At 41.4% G+C, this 20470-nt stretch overlaps 4 protein-coding genes across 4 annotated transcripts; 3 read left to right on the forward strand and 1 right to left on the reverse strand.

Annotated features, from left to right (window-relative positions):
- Positions 1–7256: 7256 nt before the first annotated feature.
- On the forward strand, positions 7257–11041 carry LOC103981435 (hexosyltransferase GAUT11-like). Its single transcript, XM_065166938.1, has 2 exons — positions 7257–7710; positions 9272–11041. The coding sequence occupies exons 1-2, from the start codon at positions 7564–7566 to the stop codon at positions 10700–10702; spliced, it is 1578 nt and encodes a 525-aa protein (XP_065023010.1). The 5' UTR covers positions 7257–7563; the 3' UTR covers positions 10703–11041.
- Positions 11042–13089: 2048 nt separating this feature from the next.
- LOC135648922 (flavonol sulfotransferase-like) lies at positions 13090–14267 on the reverse strand. Its single transcript, XM_065166946.1, has one exon. The coding sequence runs from the start codon at positions 14244–14246 to the stop codon at positions 13233–13235; it is 1014 nt and encodes a 337-aa protein (XP_065023018.1). The 5' UTR covers positions 14247–14267; the 3' UTR covers positions 13090–13232.
- Positions 14268–16419: 2152 nt separating this feature from the next.
- Positions 16420–17988, forward strand: LOC135648933 (uncharacterized). Its single transcript, XM_065166964.1, has 2 exons — positions 16420–16754; positions 17549–17988. The coding sequence occupies exons 1-2, from the start codon at positions 16505–16507 to the stop codon at positions 17875–17877; spliced, it is 579 nt and encodes a 192-aa protein (XP_065023036.1). The 5' UTR covers positions 16420–16504; the 3' UTR covers positions 17878–17988.
- Positions 17989–18427: 439 nt separating this feature from the next.
- LOC135648927 (omega-hydroxypalmitate O-feruloyl transferase-like) lies at positions 18428–20270 on the forward strand. Its single transcript, XM_065166953.1, has 3 exons — positions 18428–18561; positions 18735–19184; positions 19281–20270. The coding sequence occupies exons 1-3, from the start codon at positions 18535–18537 to the stop codon at positions 20127–20129; spliced, it is 1326 nt and encodes a 441-aa protein (XP_065023025.1). The 5' UTR covers positions 18428–18534; the 3' UTR covers positions 20130–20270.
- Positions 20271–20470: the final 200 nt, after the last annotated feature.

A 20470-nucleotide genomic window follows, 5' to 3' on the forward strand; every position in this document is an offset into this window, starting at 1 on the left:
TGCCACAGTGTTGCCATTCAAGTTGCCATGAAGGAAGCGGTGCACAGCAAAGATTGTGCTGGTAGGGGCAGAGGCCCAAGATCCAGATAATGGTGCACTAATTGTAGCGAAGTTGGGGGACTTCGGGAGCTACTAGGTGACGGACTGTCCTAGAGCGGTGCTTCATCTAGGTGTGACCCAAGAGTGGGTGGATGAAGGTCGATTGCCAAAGGAGCAAACAAAATCGAAGGTGGAAGAGACCCTGCGTCGTATTGGCAGAGGCCACACATGGAGGGTTTACAATTCGAGTTCATCCCACAAGGATCAGAATGCAATAGAGATGTCACTAGGAGGCGACATGGTGCAACGGATCATGGTAGAACAATTCGTGGCAATGTGATACACACGACATAGTCTCGTGAGGGACTAAATCATACAGAGGTATGATCGGGAGCTACTGGAAGCTCCACTTCAGTGAACAAAACGATAGCAAGAATAGATAAAGAAGGAAGGTGAACATAATATTCTAATGGTTTGCCTCTATGTTAATGATAATATATATATGGGTTCATCTAACTCTTCTAGTAGAATTTAAAAAATGCATGATGAATAGTTTTGAAATGTCAAATCTAGGTCTACTGTATTATTTTCTTGGGTTGGAAGTGAAGCAAGGATCAGATGAAATTTTTATTTCACAAAGAAAGTATGTAATGGATCTACTCAAAAAATCTAATATGATTAATTGTAAAGCTGCAACAACACCCATGAATGTAAATGAGAAATTGAAACTTGAAGATGGTACAAATCTGACAAATGCAAGATACTACAGAAGTTTGGTTGGAGGTTTGATTTATCTGACTCATACTCGATCATATATTGTATTCTCTGTTGGTGTAGTATCTAGGTTTATGCATAGCCTAAGTAAATATCATCTCGGAGCTATTAAAAGAATTCTGCATTATATTGCTGGAACTACAGATTATGGTATTTGGTATTCTCATAATTTTAATTATAAATTATTTAGTTTCACTAATAGTGATTGAGCAAGAGCTTTAGATGATCGAAAGAGTACTTCAAGTAATGTTTTTAGCCTCGGATTGGGAGCTATATCTTGGAGTTCTAAAAAGCAAGCAATAATTGCGTTGTCGACATCGGAAACAGAATATGTAGCCGCAACATCAATAGCTTGTCAAGCAATATGGCTTAGAAGACTTCTTGAAGATCTTCATCAAGAACAAAAAGAAGCAACGGAAATATTTTGTGACAATAAAGCCACAATTGCAATGACGAAGAATTCAACATTTCATGGAAGAACGAAACATATAAAGATACGCTATCATTTCATATGAGATCTTGTAGCAAGTGGAGCCATAACAATAAAGTATTGTGGAACAGATGAACAAGTTACGGATATCCTCACCAAGTTGCTTCCAGTTCAAAAACATGTTTATTTTATATCACAAATCAGTGTATGCAACTATGAATCAAGAGGGAGTGTTGAGATTTGATTCATAGTTATCTAGGTTATCATGATCTAGTAGTTATAGGGTGATTTCAATAACTACCTCAATCATGATCTAGTAGTTATAGGGTGGTTATCACTAGGTCCTATAAAGACCATAGTTCATGAAGTAAGGAAATATAGAGAGTGTGTGCATTTGGGAATATCTTGTATGTGTTCTTGTCAATCCTATTGTTTTAAATACTACATCGCTTTTCCTGAATCGAAAGAATTCTTTTACTTGCTCTTCCATCCCCAATACTTTTTTCATGTGTGATAACTAATAGCAATGATAAAATTTCATTATTGATTTGGATTTGAACCTTCCTCTTAATTAGTCATGATTTTAAAATTTTGAGAGTTTCTAGTATTATCTTTTCTCCTTGTTTTTCCGTAAGAATTGCATTCATATTCTTTCTTTGGGTTTCTTCATTGAATAGATTATCTTTGACTGTACTCATAGACAACTTATCGAAAATTTTTAATTATCAAGTAGGGTGCCAAGGATACTTATATGTTAATAGAACTTTTAGATTAGTCAACTAATTCATAATATCTTAGAAGTTATTCATGTGCTCAGTCATGCTACTGTTAGGATCAAGAGCACTAAGAGGGGGGGTGGGGGGGGGGGGGGGGTGAATTATTACAGCGGAAAACTTTCGACGATTAAAACTACGTTCGTACGATAAAAACGATTTTGGTAAGAAAGTCAATTCGAAAATTACTTTAACTTAAGATTAGATGAAGTGCAATTAAAATAAAGTTATGGAGGTAGTTTGCAGTTAAGATAGAGAACAAAATGTAAATACAAACCGAGATTTAGAGTGGTTCGGTCAATCTTGACCTACATCCACATTTTGCTTCCTTCTCTGATAAGGTCACCGATGTCCACTAGAGGCCTTCCTTCAATAGGCGAAGGCCAACCACCTTTTTACAGTTTCACTCCTTTTGACGGGCTTAGGAGACAACCCTTACAAAATTTTCACTCGTCTCTTGAATGATCTAAACTTGGAAGAAAAGATGGAGGAGAACTTTTAACTTATATAACACTTTTGAGCTCTAAAAATTACAGAGTAAGATTGGATTTTCAATACCCTTTCATACAGGAAAGGGTGAGGTTTATATAGGCCCCAAACTGGTTTGAATTTGGAGCTTAAAAATATCATTTCCCGGATTTTCGGGGTCCTGGCGATACTACCGCCATAACTGGGCGGCACTACCGCTCGGAGACCGAGCTCAGGCGGTACCACCGCCCAGTCTCGCTCGGAGACTGAGCCCAGGCGGTACCACCGCCTGACAGAGGCAGTACCACCACCTAGTCTCGCTCGAAGACTGAGCCCAGGCGGTACCACCGCCTAACCTGGGCGGTTGTACCGCCCAGGTTTCCTGAGCTCCTAGGCGGTGCCACCGCCAACTAGGAAATCTAGGTCCGAATGGGCTGATCCATTCGGCCCAATTTGGGTATGTCAAGGGCCCAATTGCCCTCAGATTAAGTTAATGGGATTACCTTCCATTCATAGCTTAATCGACATGCTAACTACGATATTTCTTAAGACATTTACTGCAACTTGCTCCGGTGCGTCAATCGCTTCTTCCGGCGAGCTTCCGGCGAACATCCAACAAACCCTCGGCGATGCTCCGATGGACTTCCGACAAACTCCTGGACTTGCGATGATCCACTTGGCGAGTTCCGACGAGCTTCTTTGGCAAGCTCCTGGACTTCTCGGATTTGTTCCTACAGAACCTCCGACGGCTGTCCGGACTTCCGTCGAACTCTCGAACCCCCAACGTGATCATGGTCTTGACTCCGGTGCAACTCCTGCTGCATGTCTTACTTCCATCGTAGTTAATCCTGCACATGTAAAATAAACTTCGATCTAAACAATTAATACTAAGCATTAATCAAGTTGTCCAGTATATCATTGGTCCCTCGACGCTTCGTCCGATTCTTCGGCACATCGTCCTCTCCTGCGGCCTATTGCTCAATCGGCTAGTTTGACTCCGCAACTCCGATATCCTTGGCGTAATGTCCGCTCTTCTTGGCCCGGTGTCCGAATCCACGGCCTAAAGCCTTCTGTCGATACGTCGACCGATCCACCGGTCCGACGTCTAATCTTCTGACATGTTCCTCCAGCCCAACATGATTTTTTCTGCTTTAATTATATCATCCTAATCGAAACATCCTACGTCACTCAAAACATAGATTAAAACATAAACACAATTATCAATTGATTTTATTATCAAAATACTAGATTCAACGACTACTACCATACTCATATCTCAAATGAACATATCTTTTTGACTAAGAAAACTTAATTTTGTGAGAGTTTTCTCTCATCCTATTAATTTCTTTCGTCCATAAAAGATATGCATTTGTTTTCTAATATACATGATGGAATACACTATTATCAATCCATCAAACCAACAGTTTTTTTATTCATTCGTTATCACTCTTTATCTGTTTTGTCATTTAGTTTGGCCCCTGCTTTTCATTGGGATCATACAAATCTTTACAAAATCAGATATCCTTCGTTCTAAGCTTTTGAATAAAATAATTCATTGCTATTAATTTGAACACGAAGCTATTTGGATCCTCCATTTGATTCACATAATAAGAATAATCCACATAATCTTAAAATACTATTTCGTTAAAAAAAGATTAAATATGAAATCATGAATATGTAGAAGTGATAAGCACCATAATCTTCTTTTTTTTTTTCCTTCTATATGTGAACATAATTTAACATCAAATAAATTATAAATAATCTAATAATGTAGGTCAATCAAACTAGTAACAAAATAGTAAGCAAATCACAATATAAGATTTAGAAGAAAAAAAAACCAAAGTAAAGTATATTAATCTTTCACTCTAAAATAATATGATTATAAAAATATCACGTTCTACAGATTAACTAGATAATATTAATATTATATAAAAATCAAATACTCATATGAGTTTCAAGAAATTAGGAAAAAAAATTGAGTAAAAATAATTTGAAGGATCCATTTAGAGAGCATGATTATTTAAACCAGTATTTTAAAAACTTACGATAATCAAAATCAATCTTATTAATCAATAACAGAATCTTTCTTCTCGAAAACTTTTTCCTTTCATGTTACGATCACCCTTTTATATTTGTTTTTCCATCAAACTCATTCTAAAGTTAAGAATTATAATGTTCTAATTAATTGTATAAATTTCGTCACTTGAGTCAGCACGCAGAGGGAAGCAATGCATTTAACAGTTTGTGAAGGGAAGAAACACCACAGTTACTAAACACTGCTCGAGAACCTTTTTCTGCTACCTCCCGCAGTTCCAGTCAATCATGAACAGGTCCGTCGACCGACAATGAAGGCACACACTCTTAAACGACGCTTGGTCTCGAAGAAAAACCAAGCGTCGCTTAAGAGTCCTCGATTCCATTTCACCATCGGCTACAAAAAGCCGAAGACCACTCCAGCTTTCGATGGAAAAGTATTCCCAACTTTTTGTCATCCCACGCTACTTCCTCCACTTTACTCTTTATCTTGTGAAGACAGGAGAAGAGAGGCGAAGACAGGAGAGGCGAGAAAGAGGAATGGAGGGACTGAGAAATGTCTTATTTGAGAAGATGAAGGAAGCCGAGGGAGCGCTGAAGGGCATCAAGGATGCAAAACTGGCCTCTAGTTTATGGGACAAGTTGGAGCAAACAAAAGGCGTGACGGAGAGCATGCAGGGGACCTTGTGGGAGAAGCTACCTCAGCTGCTCCAATTTTCATCGAGGAAGGTAAAGGAAGCAGAGGGAGCAGTGAAGTCCTACGGGGAGTTGATATCGGAGCCCCTAAAGGAGAAGCTACCCCTTCTTTCCCAGCTATGGGGCGATGTTGTAGGGTTCCTCGTTGGGAAGTTGGACGGGGTTCTGCCGGCTGCGGCCAGCCCCGAGGCGTTGCGCATCCTGGTTCAACTGGTCCTGGCAACAATCCTGCTGCATCTGACTCTTGTCGTCCTCAGCTACTGCCTCAAAGGAGCTTTCAACACAATCGGCTTTGTAGCCTCCATCGTGATAAAGGATTTCACCTACTGCCTCAAAGGAGCTTTCAAGATGGTTACGTACCCCGCCTCCCTCTTCCGCCGCTGCTGCTGCTTCTTCTTTCGAGAAGCCGGCAAGACAATGAAGGCTCCCGGGAGGAAGGGCCTGCGCATTCCTCGGGCCACCTTCGAGTTTGATCCCAAGCGTTACTTCTTAGACCTCCGAGCCAATGTTCCTATGGAAGCGCCCAGGCGTCCATCCAAGAAGCTCTGCCTTGGTCTGGTATTGCTCGTTGCCGTTGTGGTCGTCAGTGTTTCGTCTTTGGAGTGAAGTATTTAATCTCCTGCTCTGTCTTCGTTGCTCCGTATCAGTAGTTGTCGTTCTTCCGTGAAGCTCTTGCATGGTCTGGTAGTGCTCGTCGCCGTTGTGGTCGTCAAGATGCGGTGATCCTGTGTTTTGGTTTTGGAGTGAAGCATTTCATCTCCTGATCTCTCTTCGTTGCTCCGTATCAGTAGTTGCCGTTCTTCCGTGATGTTCTCTGCCCCTTCCCTTGTCACATCAGAAATAAATCTGTTCTAATAGATTTGGATATCTTGTACCGTATCGATCTTATCTCATCATGTTTAGAATATATGCATTTAATGCGTCAATATTGTGATGATAAGCACGAATCAATGCCTCATAAAGTAAATGATGACTTGTCGCCTATCATCCAATTAAATACACCTCCATTCATTCATTAGAGTAAGAATCAGCTTTACCCATATATGTTTTCTTGGGATCCTTTTATGCATTATTTGAATCATTAAAATGACATCGGGTAAAGGATGAGGACAGTGGCTTTCATTAAGAGTACCACAGACTACAACTTGTGTTAACTTCTCGTTAGTGTCTTCATTAAAATTCAGCACTACAACCTGGCAGTTAATATGACGAATAATTAATGAAGGCGAGATATATGGAATTTCCAACGTTGTGTAATTTCTAAAATTATGAGTGCAGGTGGCCTTACGCGATAACATAATTAGGGTTAATTATTGATTATTTTATATATTTAATTTTATTTCTCCTCGTGTTGTTAACTTTGCTAATCGAAATACCATAAAGGTTTATTGAGTACGTAATATTTTCGTTAATAAAATCGACGATGTAAGGAGAAATAAAGTTAAATATTTTACTTTCGTAAATACAAAAATCTTAATATAATTTTTAAAAATATATAAATTAATATACTAAAAATAATTAATTATAGAGAATAATTTATAATTAACTTATATAATTATAACTCAAACGATATTGTTTACTACTCGAAAATAAGAAAATCATAGACAAAATTGATTTGAATGTCGTTCTTCATTCACTTCACACACACAATTGTCAAAATTGACTGGAACCTTAATTATTCTCATGTATTAATATACGTGATCTTACAAATCATAGGAAATTAGTAGTGTATTGAACTAATTGGAGTAAAGTCGTTCGTTTAAGACTCTACAAGGTTAGTTATGCAAATAAAACCCTACTCAATAATGTCACGCAATTATTTTGCCTGCGGATTCAATGAACCGTTTGGAAGTCAATCCACACTGTTAGACTGGCCGATCCGATGGTCCGAACGCTTTCGCATCGCAGTCGACGGAGACAATCCAACACAATGCAGCTATTGGTGGGTTCCCCTGTACTGTACCTGAAACAACGCGTCGAATCTTCACCAACCTTGTCTGACCGCACCGAACCTCGTCGATTCAGACGGCTAAAAATTAGTCGATCGGCATCATGAGATTCCCACTTCGCCCCCTCCCTCCCATGTCGCTCCTCCGGGATTCCAAATGCGTCATCGCCACCATCGCAGACTTCCGATCCCGTCGCTCCCTTCGACACCAAAGCATCGCTTTCATCGCTCTCTGTGTCTCTCTTTACTAGATTCGATTCGCAATCTCGAGTCGGAACCGGTGGCGGCGATCGAGAGAGGAGATCGAACTTGGACGTGTTTGGACACCGATCCGAGCGTCTGGGTTCGCTGATTCAGTGTGAATCTTCGTGGGGACGAGTGGGGTCTGGGATCGAGGGGAGATGCGGCGGCAGGCACCCGAGTTCCGGCGCCCGGCGAGGAGGCGCCTCCCCGGTTGGATGTGGTCGTTACTTGGGATCTCTTTCGTCGTGGGGGCGGTTCTCTTCTTCTTTCAGCACCGCCAGGACCAGCACGCCGCGCCTGTGCAGGTACGACCTCTGCTAGAAATTGTTCCTTTTTTATTCGATTATGAATTGAAGACATTCGTGCTACATAAACAGTCAAAAGAATTGGATCGCGTCATCTAGTTTGTTGGTAACAGCAGTCACGAAATCAGAACAAGGATTACTTATAAGTTCTTTAATTGATGCAGTAGATAGTGAAACCAGGATCAAGTTAATTAGTAGGAGAGTTCTTGATGAAAACTTGGTGAGCGAAGGAATTTCGTCTCAAACATTAGGTTGGATATCCATGTAGTTGATTCGAAGAAGTTCTTATTTTTCTGATAGACTGGGGGTCTATTTCTTGCTTACGAACAAGTTGATCATGAATCTTCCATTTGAAGCATGAGAATCAAGTATGGAGTTGATGCTACAATGGGATCAGATGCGAAACCCAAGGGAGGACTTAATGAACAATTTACATTCATCTAGTAAATGATTCTCGTGGCAAAAATCAAGAATGGCAGATTATTAACATTTTGATTGGTTTGAGCAACGTGTCCATTACTAGCCTCAGAAACAGGGTGTATGACTCACGGTTCCCATGAAAAATTTGTGATGTTTACTTCGGGTTGAAGATATGAATTTTATGGGGAAAAAACCTGTCGCTACTAACAATGTCATGTAAGATAATTGTTTCAAAATTAAGAATTGTATAATTAAATGAAGGAAAAAGAAGCTCTTCGGTGACACCATGATCGCATCCTGAGGATGAAGTGCTGTCTTTTTTCTGTTTGTGTCCAGCAAAGCATCAGACTAACTACCCAAAAAGATTCACTTTTGCAATTTCTGTGCTACCATTTGATCTGAATATGATATCAAAGGACTAGCATCATCAACATGTGAATTAAATCCAAGTTGCATAAGACAATTTTCTCATAGATTTGCTTGGAAGGAGGCTTGATGAGTGCTTGTACTATCTAAAGTAGTATAATTTCTTTTGTATTATTATGGTGGCCAAGTGGATGGTTTATAATGCACTTTGGAGGTAGTCACAAAACAACCATTATTGTGGATATGGAATCCTCGTCAACAATCATAACAACTTTTGTATGTGCGACTGTGTGTCCATATGACTTCAAAATTGTTCTTTACATAAAAATTATTGGCTTAAATAGGTTGTGGATATATTTCTGAAACTAGTAACCTCTTCAAATTTTTCTAAAATTTTACACTCATGGTAGAACCTGATGTCCAGACTACAAACAAGGTTTCTGGAGTCAGCAGTAAACTAACTGTTGCAAAGCTTACTTTCAACAAGTAGTATTAATTATTGAAGCATGCGCACATTGTCTTCTCAATCTTCAGCTATCATTTACCTCCCTCATCAAAATTTTTGTTGAAATGTGATGTTAAAACAATCGTCCGGTCTCTGCCAGTCATATTTGATTGCTAGTTTATTTAAATTGTGTGCTATCTTGATCTTATTATGCTTTAATATCTTGCTAAATATGCATGGTGTCATTTGAAGGATGTAAGTGTAGCATGTGCATCCTCTTTCAATTTTCTAGTGGCAGGCTTCTCAGCTGTCTTTTCTTAATTATTTCAGGAGAAGGGCCTGACCAATGAAGAAGTTATGCATATAAGTTTAAATCTCACGCAGGAACTTTTAAGTAACTCCTCCTTTGCCAGGCAACTTGCTGATCAGATGACCCTTGCTAAGGCATATGTAGTGATAGCCAAAGAGCATAACAACCTTCAATTTGCTTGGGAACTTAGCTCACAGATAAAGAATTGCCAATGGCTGCTCTCTCAAGCGGCTGTGAGGGGTAAAAATATCACCGAAGAAGAAGCACGTCCGATAATCAATCAACTAGCGCAGCTAATATTCAAGGCCCAAGACTTCCATTATGATGTAAGCACCACTATATCAACGTTGAAGAGCCACGCTCTTGCCCTTGAAGAGCGTGCAAATTCAGCAATAGTTCAGAGCATCCAGTTTGGTCAATTGGCTATGGAAGCTATGTCCAAAAGTCTCCATTGTTTAAGCATGAAGCTAACAGAGGAGTGGTTCAGAAATCCAGCACTTGAAAGATTTTCCGATGAAATGAGGAATTCTCCTCGGCTTGTGGACAACAACCTATACCATTTCTGTATCTTTTCTGACAACGTGCTGGCAACTTCTGTTGTCATAAATTCAACTGTCTCGAGTGCTGACCACCCTCAACAGCTTGTGTTTCATGTGGTAACTGATGAGGTTAACTACTGGGCCATGACTACTTGGTTTCTCATGAATGATTTTAGAGGGTGTACAGTAGAAATCCGAAGCATAAAGGAGTTTTCCTGGTTGAATGCCTCTTACTCTCCTCTAATTCGACAGTTATTTCAGGACAGTTTGAAAGACCAAAGTGGGGAAATGAATTTTGAGGGTCTAAGATTTGAGTCTCGGTTGAACCACTTGCGTTTCTACATCCCACAGATATTACCACTATTGGAAAAGGTACTGTTTCTTGATGATGACATTGTGGTGCAGAAGGATCTAACCCCTCTATACACTGTGGAATTGCATGGCAACGTTATGGGAGCTGTGGAGACTTGTCTAGAGGCATTCCATCGGTTCTACAAGTATCTGAATTTTTCCAATCCAATCATCAACTCAAAGTTTGATCCTCAGGCATGTGGATGGGCATTTGGGATGAACATCATTGACCTCATAGCATGGAAAAAGGTAAATGTTACCGCCAAATATCACTACTGGCAGGAACAGAATGCTGATCGGATGCTCTGGAAGGCAGGGACACTTTCTCCTGGCCTCCTCACATTTTATGGGTTGATTGAGCCCCTTGACCGGAGATGGCATGTATTAGGACTGGGATATGACAAAGATATTGATGATAGGTTGATTGAGAGTGCAGCTGTTGTGCATTACAATGGGAACATGAAGCCCTGGCTAGAGCTGGCTATCGGAAGATATAAGCATTTATGGGAAAGATACATCAACTTTAGACATCCATCAATTACAGGTTGCATCTTGCACTAAGATACATTGGTTCTGACACACGGTTGTCTGGAGATTATCTTTAGTATTCTCATGGTCAAATTCAGTGCCCATTTTTCAAGCCTTACCTGTTGAAGGAGAAAAGGTCGGGCGCTATGACCAGGCAGCATAGATATACTATATCTTGTAGAAATCAATAATTCATTTTGGAAGATGTAATAGTTGCTTGTTAGATCATACATTTTTGGACCACAGGTTTTCAAGGAAACTGGATGATCTAGATGGAATTTTGTAAAAGAAAGATACACTAGAACCAGTTTTTTCTGTTACTCCCTAAATTCAGGACTCATAATGTTGTAACCTGATTTGATCTATTCCTTTTGCGAGTCTGCATGAATGCCATACCATGCTTCTGATCATACCTTTTCTAAAGGTTTGAGTGTCTTTTGAGTTCAATTATCTGCACCATCTCTTGATAAAATCTGAACTTATGAACAGGTCCATTTTCTCACAGAATGGTGGACATAATTGTTCGTGAATTAACATTAGATTTGCCCATTCGGTCCGGTCCGTCTAACATATTACTCAAATTGGGTTGATAGCTCTGTCTTATTGTGTTTACATGATTTTATATTATAACTGAAGAGAACTTAAGGGAATCAATCATCATAATTTTAAATTGAAACTATTTACAATTGCGGTATAGGTTTAGGTGACACCTTTTATACTTTACTGGAATTAAATTCTATTTAGGAAAAGAAATGAAGATGGAGATTATAATTTGAACTTTGTTTTGTATTCTTGAAACTATTAATGAGAGTTTTATTCAGAGTGATTTTTCGGAAAACAAATCTTCTTTTTTGTCGTTGGACGTTGATGATGCCCGCCGCCGTGTAGAGCTCCCATCGTACTTCCGGCGGCGCATCGAGGACACGCTTTGCAGTTTGCCCGAGCGGAAGGGTGGAGGTGAGGTCGTCATGGTCTTACCAGGAATCAGGCCTTCTTCCTCTGGCCTTGAGTTCTCCCCGTCCCCCCTCTCTCCGTGGCTAATTGGGTGAGGTCGTCACTGTCTTTTGTTTTGGCATAAGGCAAACCAAAATCCATGCATGATCTCAGCTGGAGCTGTCGTCCACCTTCTGCTGGATCGACATAAGAAAATTCAGCACACGGACGAGTCACACAGTCAACTCTAAACCTGCAACACGGAGTAAAAACCGTGGAGCACATTGCACACGCCCACCGGCTGAATCTATCCTCCATGGACTGGGAACTAAGCGTCCATGGCGGTGGTCTTCGAGTCCGGAAGAGCAAGAGTCAAACCAGTTCTATGCAGCTTCCTCGCAGTGATCTTATCCAACTTCATGTTAGTATCAACCGAACAGAAAATATTTGAAAAATATTTTTGGTTATAAGACTATTCCTCCTTACCGTAAAAGGCAAATCATAATGTAGTTGTTAAGGTTTGATCGTTCTCACTCTCACCTCACCGCCACCTAAATCAATGTCGGAACCTGACTTAGAATTTTAGAGAGATCACATCAAGAATCTGATATGATATTGATGTTAGGTCGACTCCACGTTGGATACACAAGGACACATCCGACGGATACGCATGCCAATCATTTCAGCCAGGAGGTTGGGCTGCTATCATTTTATGCAGGTCAATTATTTTAAGGATGATGGTCTCCGGCAAGATCATGGATGAGCAATTCCAGATCCAGCACAGTGCGTACGTACGTCGCCTCCATAATTGAGCGACAAGTTTTAAGTTTCTTTTTTCGAGTGTCACTACATGCATAAGTTAATCTCCTTAAAATAATCACGTAGGAGATCGCCTGGTTTATATATATATTCATTATCCGACGCAGCAAGATCCTTTCAAATCTATCTTTCCACCGAATTGCTTTCTCCCGCAACCAAACCTTTTCTTTTTATCCACCGGATTGCTGGCTGTCGGCTTCTCTTTTACCAAGCAAACAAACAATGGACCTGTCGTTCACTTTATTGGAAATGTAACTGTGGTCCTATTTAATTAAATAAGATATATTATAAATATTATTAAATTTTAATTATGATTATTGATCAATAAGTTCATGTTAAAATAGAATTCCTTAGGAGATAACATTGATGGGAGGAACTCTCCTAATAACTTATTCTAGACTCTCTGTTTTCGTTTATAAATAGACAGGACCTCTAAGGGTTAAGTGTGGCCTCTAACAACTAAGTGTGCATCTGAATAGCATCTCAACAATTGAGAGTTTAAGACTTTTCTCTCAATCTCCTTCTCTCCTAATCCCCTAATCCATTAATCTAGGTGGTTCTGTGAAAAAATAGGAAGAGAGGAGAAGGATCTAGTTCTCATATTGATATTTCAGATTTGAAAATAGAGTATGATTTATTCTTTTGAACAAAAAAAAAAAAAGGATACATCTCGTAATATTATATAATATTATTAGATCAAATTGATTTGATTTCAATCGCACAAGCATAATTCATCACACCACACACACACAGTAGAAATTTCGAAGCACACTGCAAGCAGAATCCATTCCATGGGCTGGGAACTAATTAATTAAGCGTCCATGGCGGTGGTCTCCGAGACGGGACGCCCAAGAGTCAAACCTGTTCCTTGCAGCTTCTTCGCGGTGATCCGATCCAACTTCTCAGCCATCTCTGGACTGAGATGGTTCCTCCAGTCCCCGGCTGCTCCTTTTCTGTAGTAAGATTCCGTCGTCATGATACCACCAGGGCTGATTCTGCGGTTCTGTTGCACAGCTAAATCTCTCAGGTTCCCAAAACTACAGAGGCTTACGATCTCCGCTGGCACTCCCACCCTAAGCTCCTCTTCGGTGAAGGGGCAACCCATGAACTCGGCCAACCTCGTCAACGTTCCCGTGGGATCCTCCAACATCTCCTCATACTTCAAGAACAGCACCCTCCCCGGTGTCTGTGTCTTCTCGTTCCAGTAGCCCAAGGCATGCTCCCATATCGACCCGCTTGGCATGATGTCATCGCAGAACATGTCGAACATCTTCTCGAAAGGAATTACCTCGCTCTTCCCCATATTTGTTACAATCTTGCCGTGGTAGTGCCACCGAGAGACCAACGTATCTTTGGGCTCCCGGCAAACGTATATCAATCGGCAACCACAGCTCTTGATCGACTCGGGTAGCAGGGAGAAAGGCAGGTGGGTACTGATAAGGCGAGGATCGCTCGCGGCGTCGATCTCGGAGAGACTCTCGAGGCTGCCGGCGATTTCGTCGAGGAGTGGCACGCACTCATGGGGGTTGAGGTGGTGAAGAGGATGGCAACCGAAGGAGTGACGGGTTCGGGTCATGGTGGCGAAGGCCAAGGCTTTGAGCCAGGTGGTGCCGGACTTGGGGTAGCTGGCGAGGAGGATGTCGGTGGGGCGTGACTTGAAGTATCGCTGTGCGTTCATGGTGCCCACCAGGAAGTACTCCGACATCCAGACGCCTTGGTACTTTCGGAGGCGCACCGGCGACATGCCTTCCTCGAGTGGAAGGCTGGAGACGAGGTCGTGATGGAACTCTTGGTCAGTCGGAAGGCCTTCCTGTGTGTTCTCCATCACCTGCTTCTCTCGGAGGTGCGAGGGCAATGGAGGAGTTGTCACCTACTCTTATAGACTTTGGATTTGGGTTCTCCTCTCCATGGTTGATTATCCGGTTAATTGTTTATTACACAGAGAGGGCACAAGTTTGACGTCGTTTGATTGGATTATCGAGAAATGACTTCATACTTTTGGCACACACATGATTAAATTTGATACATGATAAACAAGTAATATGTTTATCTATTTGTCGATCCGTCTTATACATGTATTGACACATGCATAATTGATCTACTTTGATTGATATAGATCGGATATCTTCGTATGGTATGTGCTCCACAAGAACTTCGTACCCAGTGAGTATCAATCATTACATTGTCTTGTTATTGTGTGTCCGAGTCATGATGATATGTTATAAAATGATAGATAATTTTGATATGATACGAGGACATGTATAGGTCCTGTTGATGTCAGGAATATTAATACAGCGATTCCTTTTGGGATCTACCGAGTTCTCAAAGTAAAAGTAAAAATGATTGAGTTCCTGCGTGCTCGAGGTCGCGCCGGACCAAGCCATCCGCACGCAAATTGAGTTAGGCGACAGGCGATCGGTTGGCTGAACGACCGGTCTGACTCGGGTCAGACCTATGCCGGATCAAATCCAATTTCAATCTAATTCAGTTTTCCTTTTTTTTTTCACAAAAAAATAGAATGAACAGATTAAAATTTCAATCACACATAGAATAATTCAATTAAAATAAAAAATATAATTTAATAGTATTCTAAAACTATCTTTATGAATTAAAATATTAAAAATCAATAATTCTATATTAGAAAATTCATGATAATTTCTGATAAACTTTCTGAGATATAAAAAAAAAAGTTATGTAGAACAAAATTAAAATAGATAATTACCCAAAATGAAATTATAATGATTATTATTCATGATTTTTATATATTTTGATCTATAATATCTAAAAACATTTCTAAATATTTTTTTATATATTTTTTAATAAATATAAAATAGGTTTTATATTATCTAGATATAAAATTTTAAAATTTATATAATAATATTAATTAAGAAGGAGAGATCGGAGAACTTGCCTCGGAGTCTAATGAGATAATTTTGAAATAAAGATTTGATTTCTATTTCCTAACTTAAAAAAAGTCGATTTAGATTAAAACTTTTTTTTTTAATCAATTTATCATAAAATATAATTAAAAAATAAATATTCCACTTGAGATGAATATTCACTCGTTTTTTAAATAATTTTAAAATTATTACGAATTTCTAATTTTGAGATAACTACACTGGTTGTATTTATGAATAATATTATATAAAGAATATGTATGCACCCTTGATTACTCTTATGATTTTGTACTTTTAATTATTGTTTTGTGATTCACATATCATATGCAAAATTAATTTATTATCATATTCGATCAGTGTATTATTATTAGGTTTATCTTTGACCTCTATTCCCTACTCAATATTTGTGCTAATCTAAAACTATTTTTACGTATCATGATATAGATTATTTGCTGATAGCATAGTGAATTTTCAAGTTAGCGGAACAACGGAAGGCGAGTATTGGAGAACATCTGAGGAACACCAATCACTGAAGACGGAGGCAATAAGCAATAGTACCACAATGCAATGCGGTTGTTAGGTGAGACATGTCCTTGACTCCCGAAATCAAGCGACAGAAATGTTCAGAATAGTTTGATACAGGGGAAGCTTTTGCTTGCGTTTAAAGGAAAGGAACATGGCTTTCTTCTGGTTTACAAAGCAACAAGTGCAAATGCTGACATATTTTGATCGTTGCAAAGATTCGCGAAGGTGATCAGTGACAAGAAAATTTTAGCAAAATCATCATCAAGAAAGGTTGCGTTGATCACAAGTTCATGCACCTAACTTCGAATGCATGAATGCTTGAAACTATACGTTGTATGTGTTTGTTGTAGTAATTCGTTTTACTTTTTTTACGACATTACGGATCAAATATCTTATTCTTTCCGAGTTTTCTTCTCTGTGTAAAGAGCTGAGTGCGTATGGCGACGCATCTCTGTCACTTACCTCGCATGCCACCACGGAAGAGGTTGCTTCAGTGGTTGAACAACCACTCGAGAGCTACATTTAGTCATGTCCAAAAATTCAATCCTAATCTTATAAATCACCTCTCCCACGATTCATTAATTGTCAGAACCATATGTATGTGCGTGATATATATATCTTCTGAGATCCCACTTCCAGCCAGATAATAGTGCTGAAGAAGATGATGCCAAAGACGCATGAATTTCTTCTCGGGGCCTCCATTTTGGTGGCGTCGTCGTCCTTCTTTAGCTCCAGGTTGTGTGCTTCGGCGTTGACGAGCGAGGAGTTCTCCATGCAGCTCACGCGTGCGGAGCTTGTGCGATTGGCAGGATATGGAGAGGAGAGGATCTCCTCCGTGCTTGTCGCCGGCACCCTCCTCTGCGATGCATGCTTGAGGCCAGGATCCGACCCCGTCACCTTCCCTGTTCCAGGTCACACAGCCTTTTCTTCTTCCTTTAGTCTATTGGTCCTGAAACAAGGGATCAACCATTGTATAATCGAACAGTATGCAGACAAACAGTTATGCGATGTTTTAGATGCAATAAATATATATATCATGAACTCGAAAGAACCGAGCTAGTGTTTATGAATACACATGTTCGATCTAGTTTCCTTTTTCTACTAGTGGTGTTAGACATGATGATCTTACTTCTTTCATGATCTGCACACGAACATTCCAAATTTCTTCAGTCCATGGAAGCTACACATCCTCATTTTTAGGAGTTTCATTCGAACATTTTTTGCTTGAAGATAAAGAAGTATTTTCATCTGTTGGGTGATCCTAATTAATAGGTCAACGTGGTGAGTGACAACTGAAGCAACAACACATTTTTTTGGTGTAGGAATACATTAGTGTCTGGATTTGTCCAATCTTGAGATGCAGTATATATGAATCTTCTTTTGTTCTTGAGGTTATGATCTGAATTATAGATTATTCAGTGGCTTTATGTAAAAGTTAAGCTTCCTGATTGAATAATCTAATGATTGATGTAACAGGAAATCCTTTTTCTTTTCCCCTTCCATTTCTCCGGAATATTTGATGATGTCTTTGTTTCTTAGAGGGTACGGCGACTTGGCTCTCATGAGGTGTAATATCTTTGTCACGGTTACCTCTTCGATGTTCATATATCCAAAGAAAAATGATATAAAAATTGAATTGTGGGCCAAAAACGAAAACCAAATGGTTCAAGAGTTGACTAACATCGACATTGCTGCGTGGTTGAAGGCGCCAAAATTGGGGTGGGATGCAGAACAAATGGGGAATCCACGAGGAAGACTAACTGGACATGTGGAACGACGGACGAGTTCGGAGAGTTCATGGTCGATCTGCCCTCCCATCTCCATGCAGCTCCGTGGCTGGAGGAGAGCTGCATGGTGAGGGTGCTTCTCATGCCCAAGGAGTGCCTCTGCCGATCCAATCCCGGCATGGTTTTCCGGGATCTAAAGTTATCTTCAGGAGGAAACAGCATCCGCGTCTACTCTGCTGGAACTTTGCGTTGCAGGTCCGAAGCTGTCAGCGAACAGTGTTCGCAAGAGGGAGAAGACGAAGCGTGAATGCCTCGAAACCAGATTGGGCTCCTTGTACTGTATAAAGTACTCTTTGATTTCAGAACCATGCATGTATGTGATACGTACGTCAGCTACGTAATGTCGAGTATCACGTGACATTTTTCTCTTTTTTTTTTCTTTCTTTTTTTTCATCTGATCCAACACTTTGGAAGACGATTTCGACCAAAGACCAGCTGGTGTTGGTCTATTCATCGACTTCAAGAGTAGTTGCACCTACCCTGATTTATTGGGTCGCAGAGAGATGGGTTTGATCACCATTTATGTCGAGCCTGAGTTCCTCTTATCGCAGCACATGAAGAGAAGTATTAATAGTGGTTGGAAAAGCAGCTGTGCCACCCTAGAAAGCTTCATGAGAATGAATCCTTTTGCAAGCTCACCTTGAATAGGGAGATCAAAAGTTGCTGTCACAAGTCTCAAGTGTCGTGACACTGCAACCGGTTCACCAAACTACATTTATGCATTTGTCAATCCCAACACCAGCATTGCCCTTTCTTCTATATATATGTCCATCGTCCACTGTCCACAGAACTTCGTTTGTGTACCGGTTTACAGCCTAGTGTTTTACTCTAGAGAACATGGATCATGGCCTAATGTAAACCATGCTCGAGAGCTGTTCGTTCTTAAGGCAGTCTTCGTTCGGCCATGGCAATCTCTTGTGTCGCATTGATCGTGATCTTTCTTTTCTATTTTGTGCTTAAAACCATTCTTTCTTACGATTAAAGTTCATTGCTCTTTGTATCTTTACCGATCTCATTTATATACCATTAGTCCGATTACAATATGTTATCATTCTCTAAAACCCATTAGAAATGCTTAGATTTTGTTTCTTCATGTATTCGTAGATGGATAACAGAGATTCTAAGGGTGAAGTCACGTTCATTGTAACGAGATCGGAGCCAGTGAGAGTGCACCCCGTTGAGGACGCCGGAGATGGCGAGTTCTACTTCCTGTCAAACTTAGATCAGAACGTTGCCGGGATCATGAAGACGGTGCACTTGTTCGCGGCGGCGACCGACAGGAGCACCGCCGACGTCGGCCGGGTTCTGAGAGACGCCCTAGCCAAGGTGCTGGTCCACTTTTACCCCTTCTCGGGGAGCCTCACCATCAGCCCGGAGGGGAAGCTCATCGTGAAGTGCGACGGGCAGGGTGTGCCGTTCGTGGAGGCGGCAGCGGAGTGCGGCATGGAGGTGGTGGGGGACATCTCCATCCCTGATCCTGAGAAGCTTGGGAAGCTCGTCTACGTTGACTCTCGAGCCAAGAACATTTTGCAGACTCCTCTCCTCACTGTGCAGGTGACGTAAATGCCTGTCTATATATGACAGCAATCTTCTTACCAGTACCAGATGAAGTTGATTAATGATATGGATCACGTTTATATGGCCATCCAGGTGACGAGATTCGAGTGCGGTGGGTTCGTCGTGGGACTTGCCATGAACCACTGCATGGCAGACGGGATATCAAGCGTCGAGTTCCTCCAGTCGTGGGCGGAGACGGCCCGCAACCGTCGCCTGTCCCGGGCCCCGTTCCTGGACCGTACCATACAACGAGCTCGTCACCCCCCAAAGATCGAGTTTCCCCACCACGAGTTCGCCGAGCTCGAGGACGAATCGAACCTAACGCAACTCTTCGAGTCCGAGCCAAACCGGTACCGGGCCTTCACCTTCGGCTCTGACGAGCTGGACCGGCTCAAGCTCATGGCCACCGTTGACGGGTCCTGCACCTGCTTCGTGGCCCTCTCCGCCTTCATCTGGAGATCCTGGACGCGGGCCCTTAACATGGACCCTCATCAGAACACCAAGCTTCTGTTCGCGGTCGACGTCCGGCGTCGGTTCCAGCCGCCGCTCCCGGTGGGGTTCTTCGGGAACGGGGTCGTGTTCGGCTGCTGCTTGTGCGAGGCCGGCGAGCTGCAGGACAACCCCGTCTCTTTCGGCGCCCGGTTGATCCAGGCCGCGGTGCGGAACACGACCGACCGGTTCATTCGGTCCGCGATCGATTACTTCGAGTCGAACCGGGCTAGACCGTCCCTGACCGCGACGCTGGTGATCACGACGTGGACCAAACTCAAGTTCATGAGCTCGGACTTCGGGTGGGGCGAGGCGGTTCAGTCCGGCCCGGCCGAGCTGCCGCACAAGGTGGTGGTGTTTCTTCCTCAGGTCAATGGAATGAAGAGTGTAACGGTGGTCGTGGGATTGCCAGCTTCATCTATGAAGGCCTTCCAAGAAATGTTGGGGCTGTAGTTCGAGTCGAGCACCAAAGAAAGATAGGAGCATGTCAAAGAAGACCACGCAATCTGAAAGCTTATGACCGAGTCTGGTGTTTTAGAACAACTGCAGATAGTAAATAAAAGAAGAGAACGAAGGGAACCTTATCTCAGTGCACCTGTGACTGTGAAACTTGCAATGCCGAAGCTGGTGGAAATGTTTGTAAAGCCAAAATGTAAAGAATTTAGGTGGTTGATGGTGTACCAAACCCTATGTGCACAACTTACTCTTGTGCGGCTCCATTTCAAATGATCAAGCTGTAAGTTACTATGGGTTCATAGATCTAATGTTTATGTGGCATAATTGATGAGGCTTTA

This window comes from Musa acuminata, chromosome BXJ1-4 (assembly GCF_036884655.1).
Source record: "Musa acuminata AAA Group cultivar baxijiao chromosome BXJ1-4, Cavendish_Baxijiao_AAA, whole genome shotgun sequence".
Taxonomy (NCBI): domain Eukaryota; kingdom Viridiplantae; phylum Streptophyta; class Magnoliopsida; order Zingiberales; family Musaceae; genus Musa; species Musa acuminata.

What these genes read in the sequence shown, in the direction of transcription:
- LOC135648927 (XM_065166953.1), top strand. Translation starts at nt 18,535, where the DNA reads ATGGCAATCTCTTGTGTCGCATTGATC. An exon ending in TCTCTTGTGTCGCATTGATC is followed by an intron (nt 18,562 to 18,734) that starts GTGATCTTTCTT and finishes ATGTATTCGTAG; the next exon opens with ATGGATAACAGAGATTCTAA. An exon ending in CTCCTCTCCTCACTGTGCAG is followed by an intron (nt 19,185 to 19,280) that starts GTGACGTAAATG and finishes ATGGCCATCCAG; the next exon opens with GTGACGAGATTCGAGTGCGG.
- LOC103981435 (XM_065166938.1), top strand. Translation starts at nt 7,564, where the DNA reads ATGCGGCGGCAGGCACCCGAGTTCCGGCGCCCGGCGAGGAGGCGCCTC. An exon ending in AGCACGCCGCGCCTGTGCAG is followed by an intron (nt 7,711 to 9,271) that starts GTACGACCTCTG and finishes TAATTATTTCAG; the next exon opens with GAGAAGGGCCTGACCAATGA.
- LOC135648922 (XM_065166946.1), bottom strand. Translation starts at nt 14,246, where the DNA reads ATGGAGAACACACAGGAAGGCCTTCCGACTGACCAAGAGTTCCATCAC.
- LOC135648933 (XM_065166964.1), top strand. Translation starts at nt 16,505, where the DNA reads ATGATGCCAAAGACGCATGAATTTCTTCTCGGGGCCTCCATTTTGGTG. An exon ending in CGTCACCTTCCCTGTTCCAG is followed by an intron (nt 16,755 to 17,548) that starts GTCACACAGCCT and finishes GCGTGGTTGAAG; the next exon opens with GCGCCAAAATTGGGGTGGGA.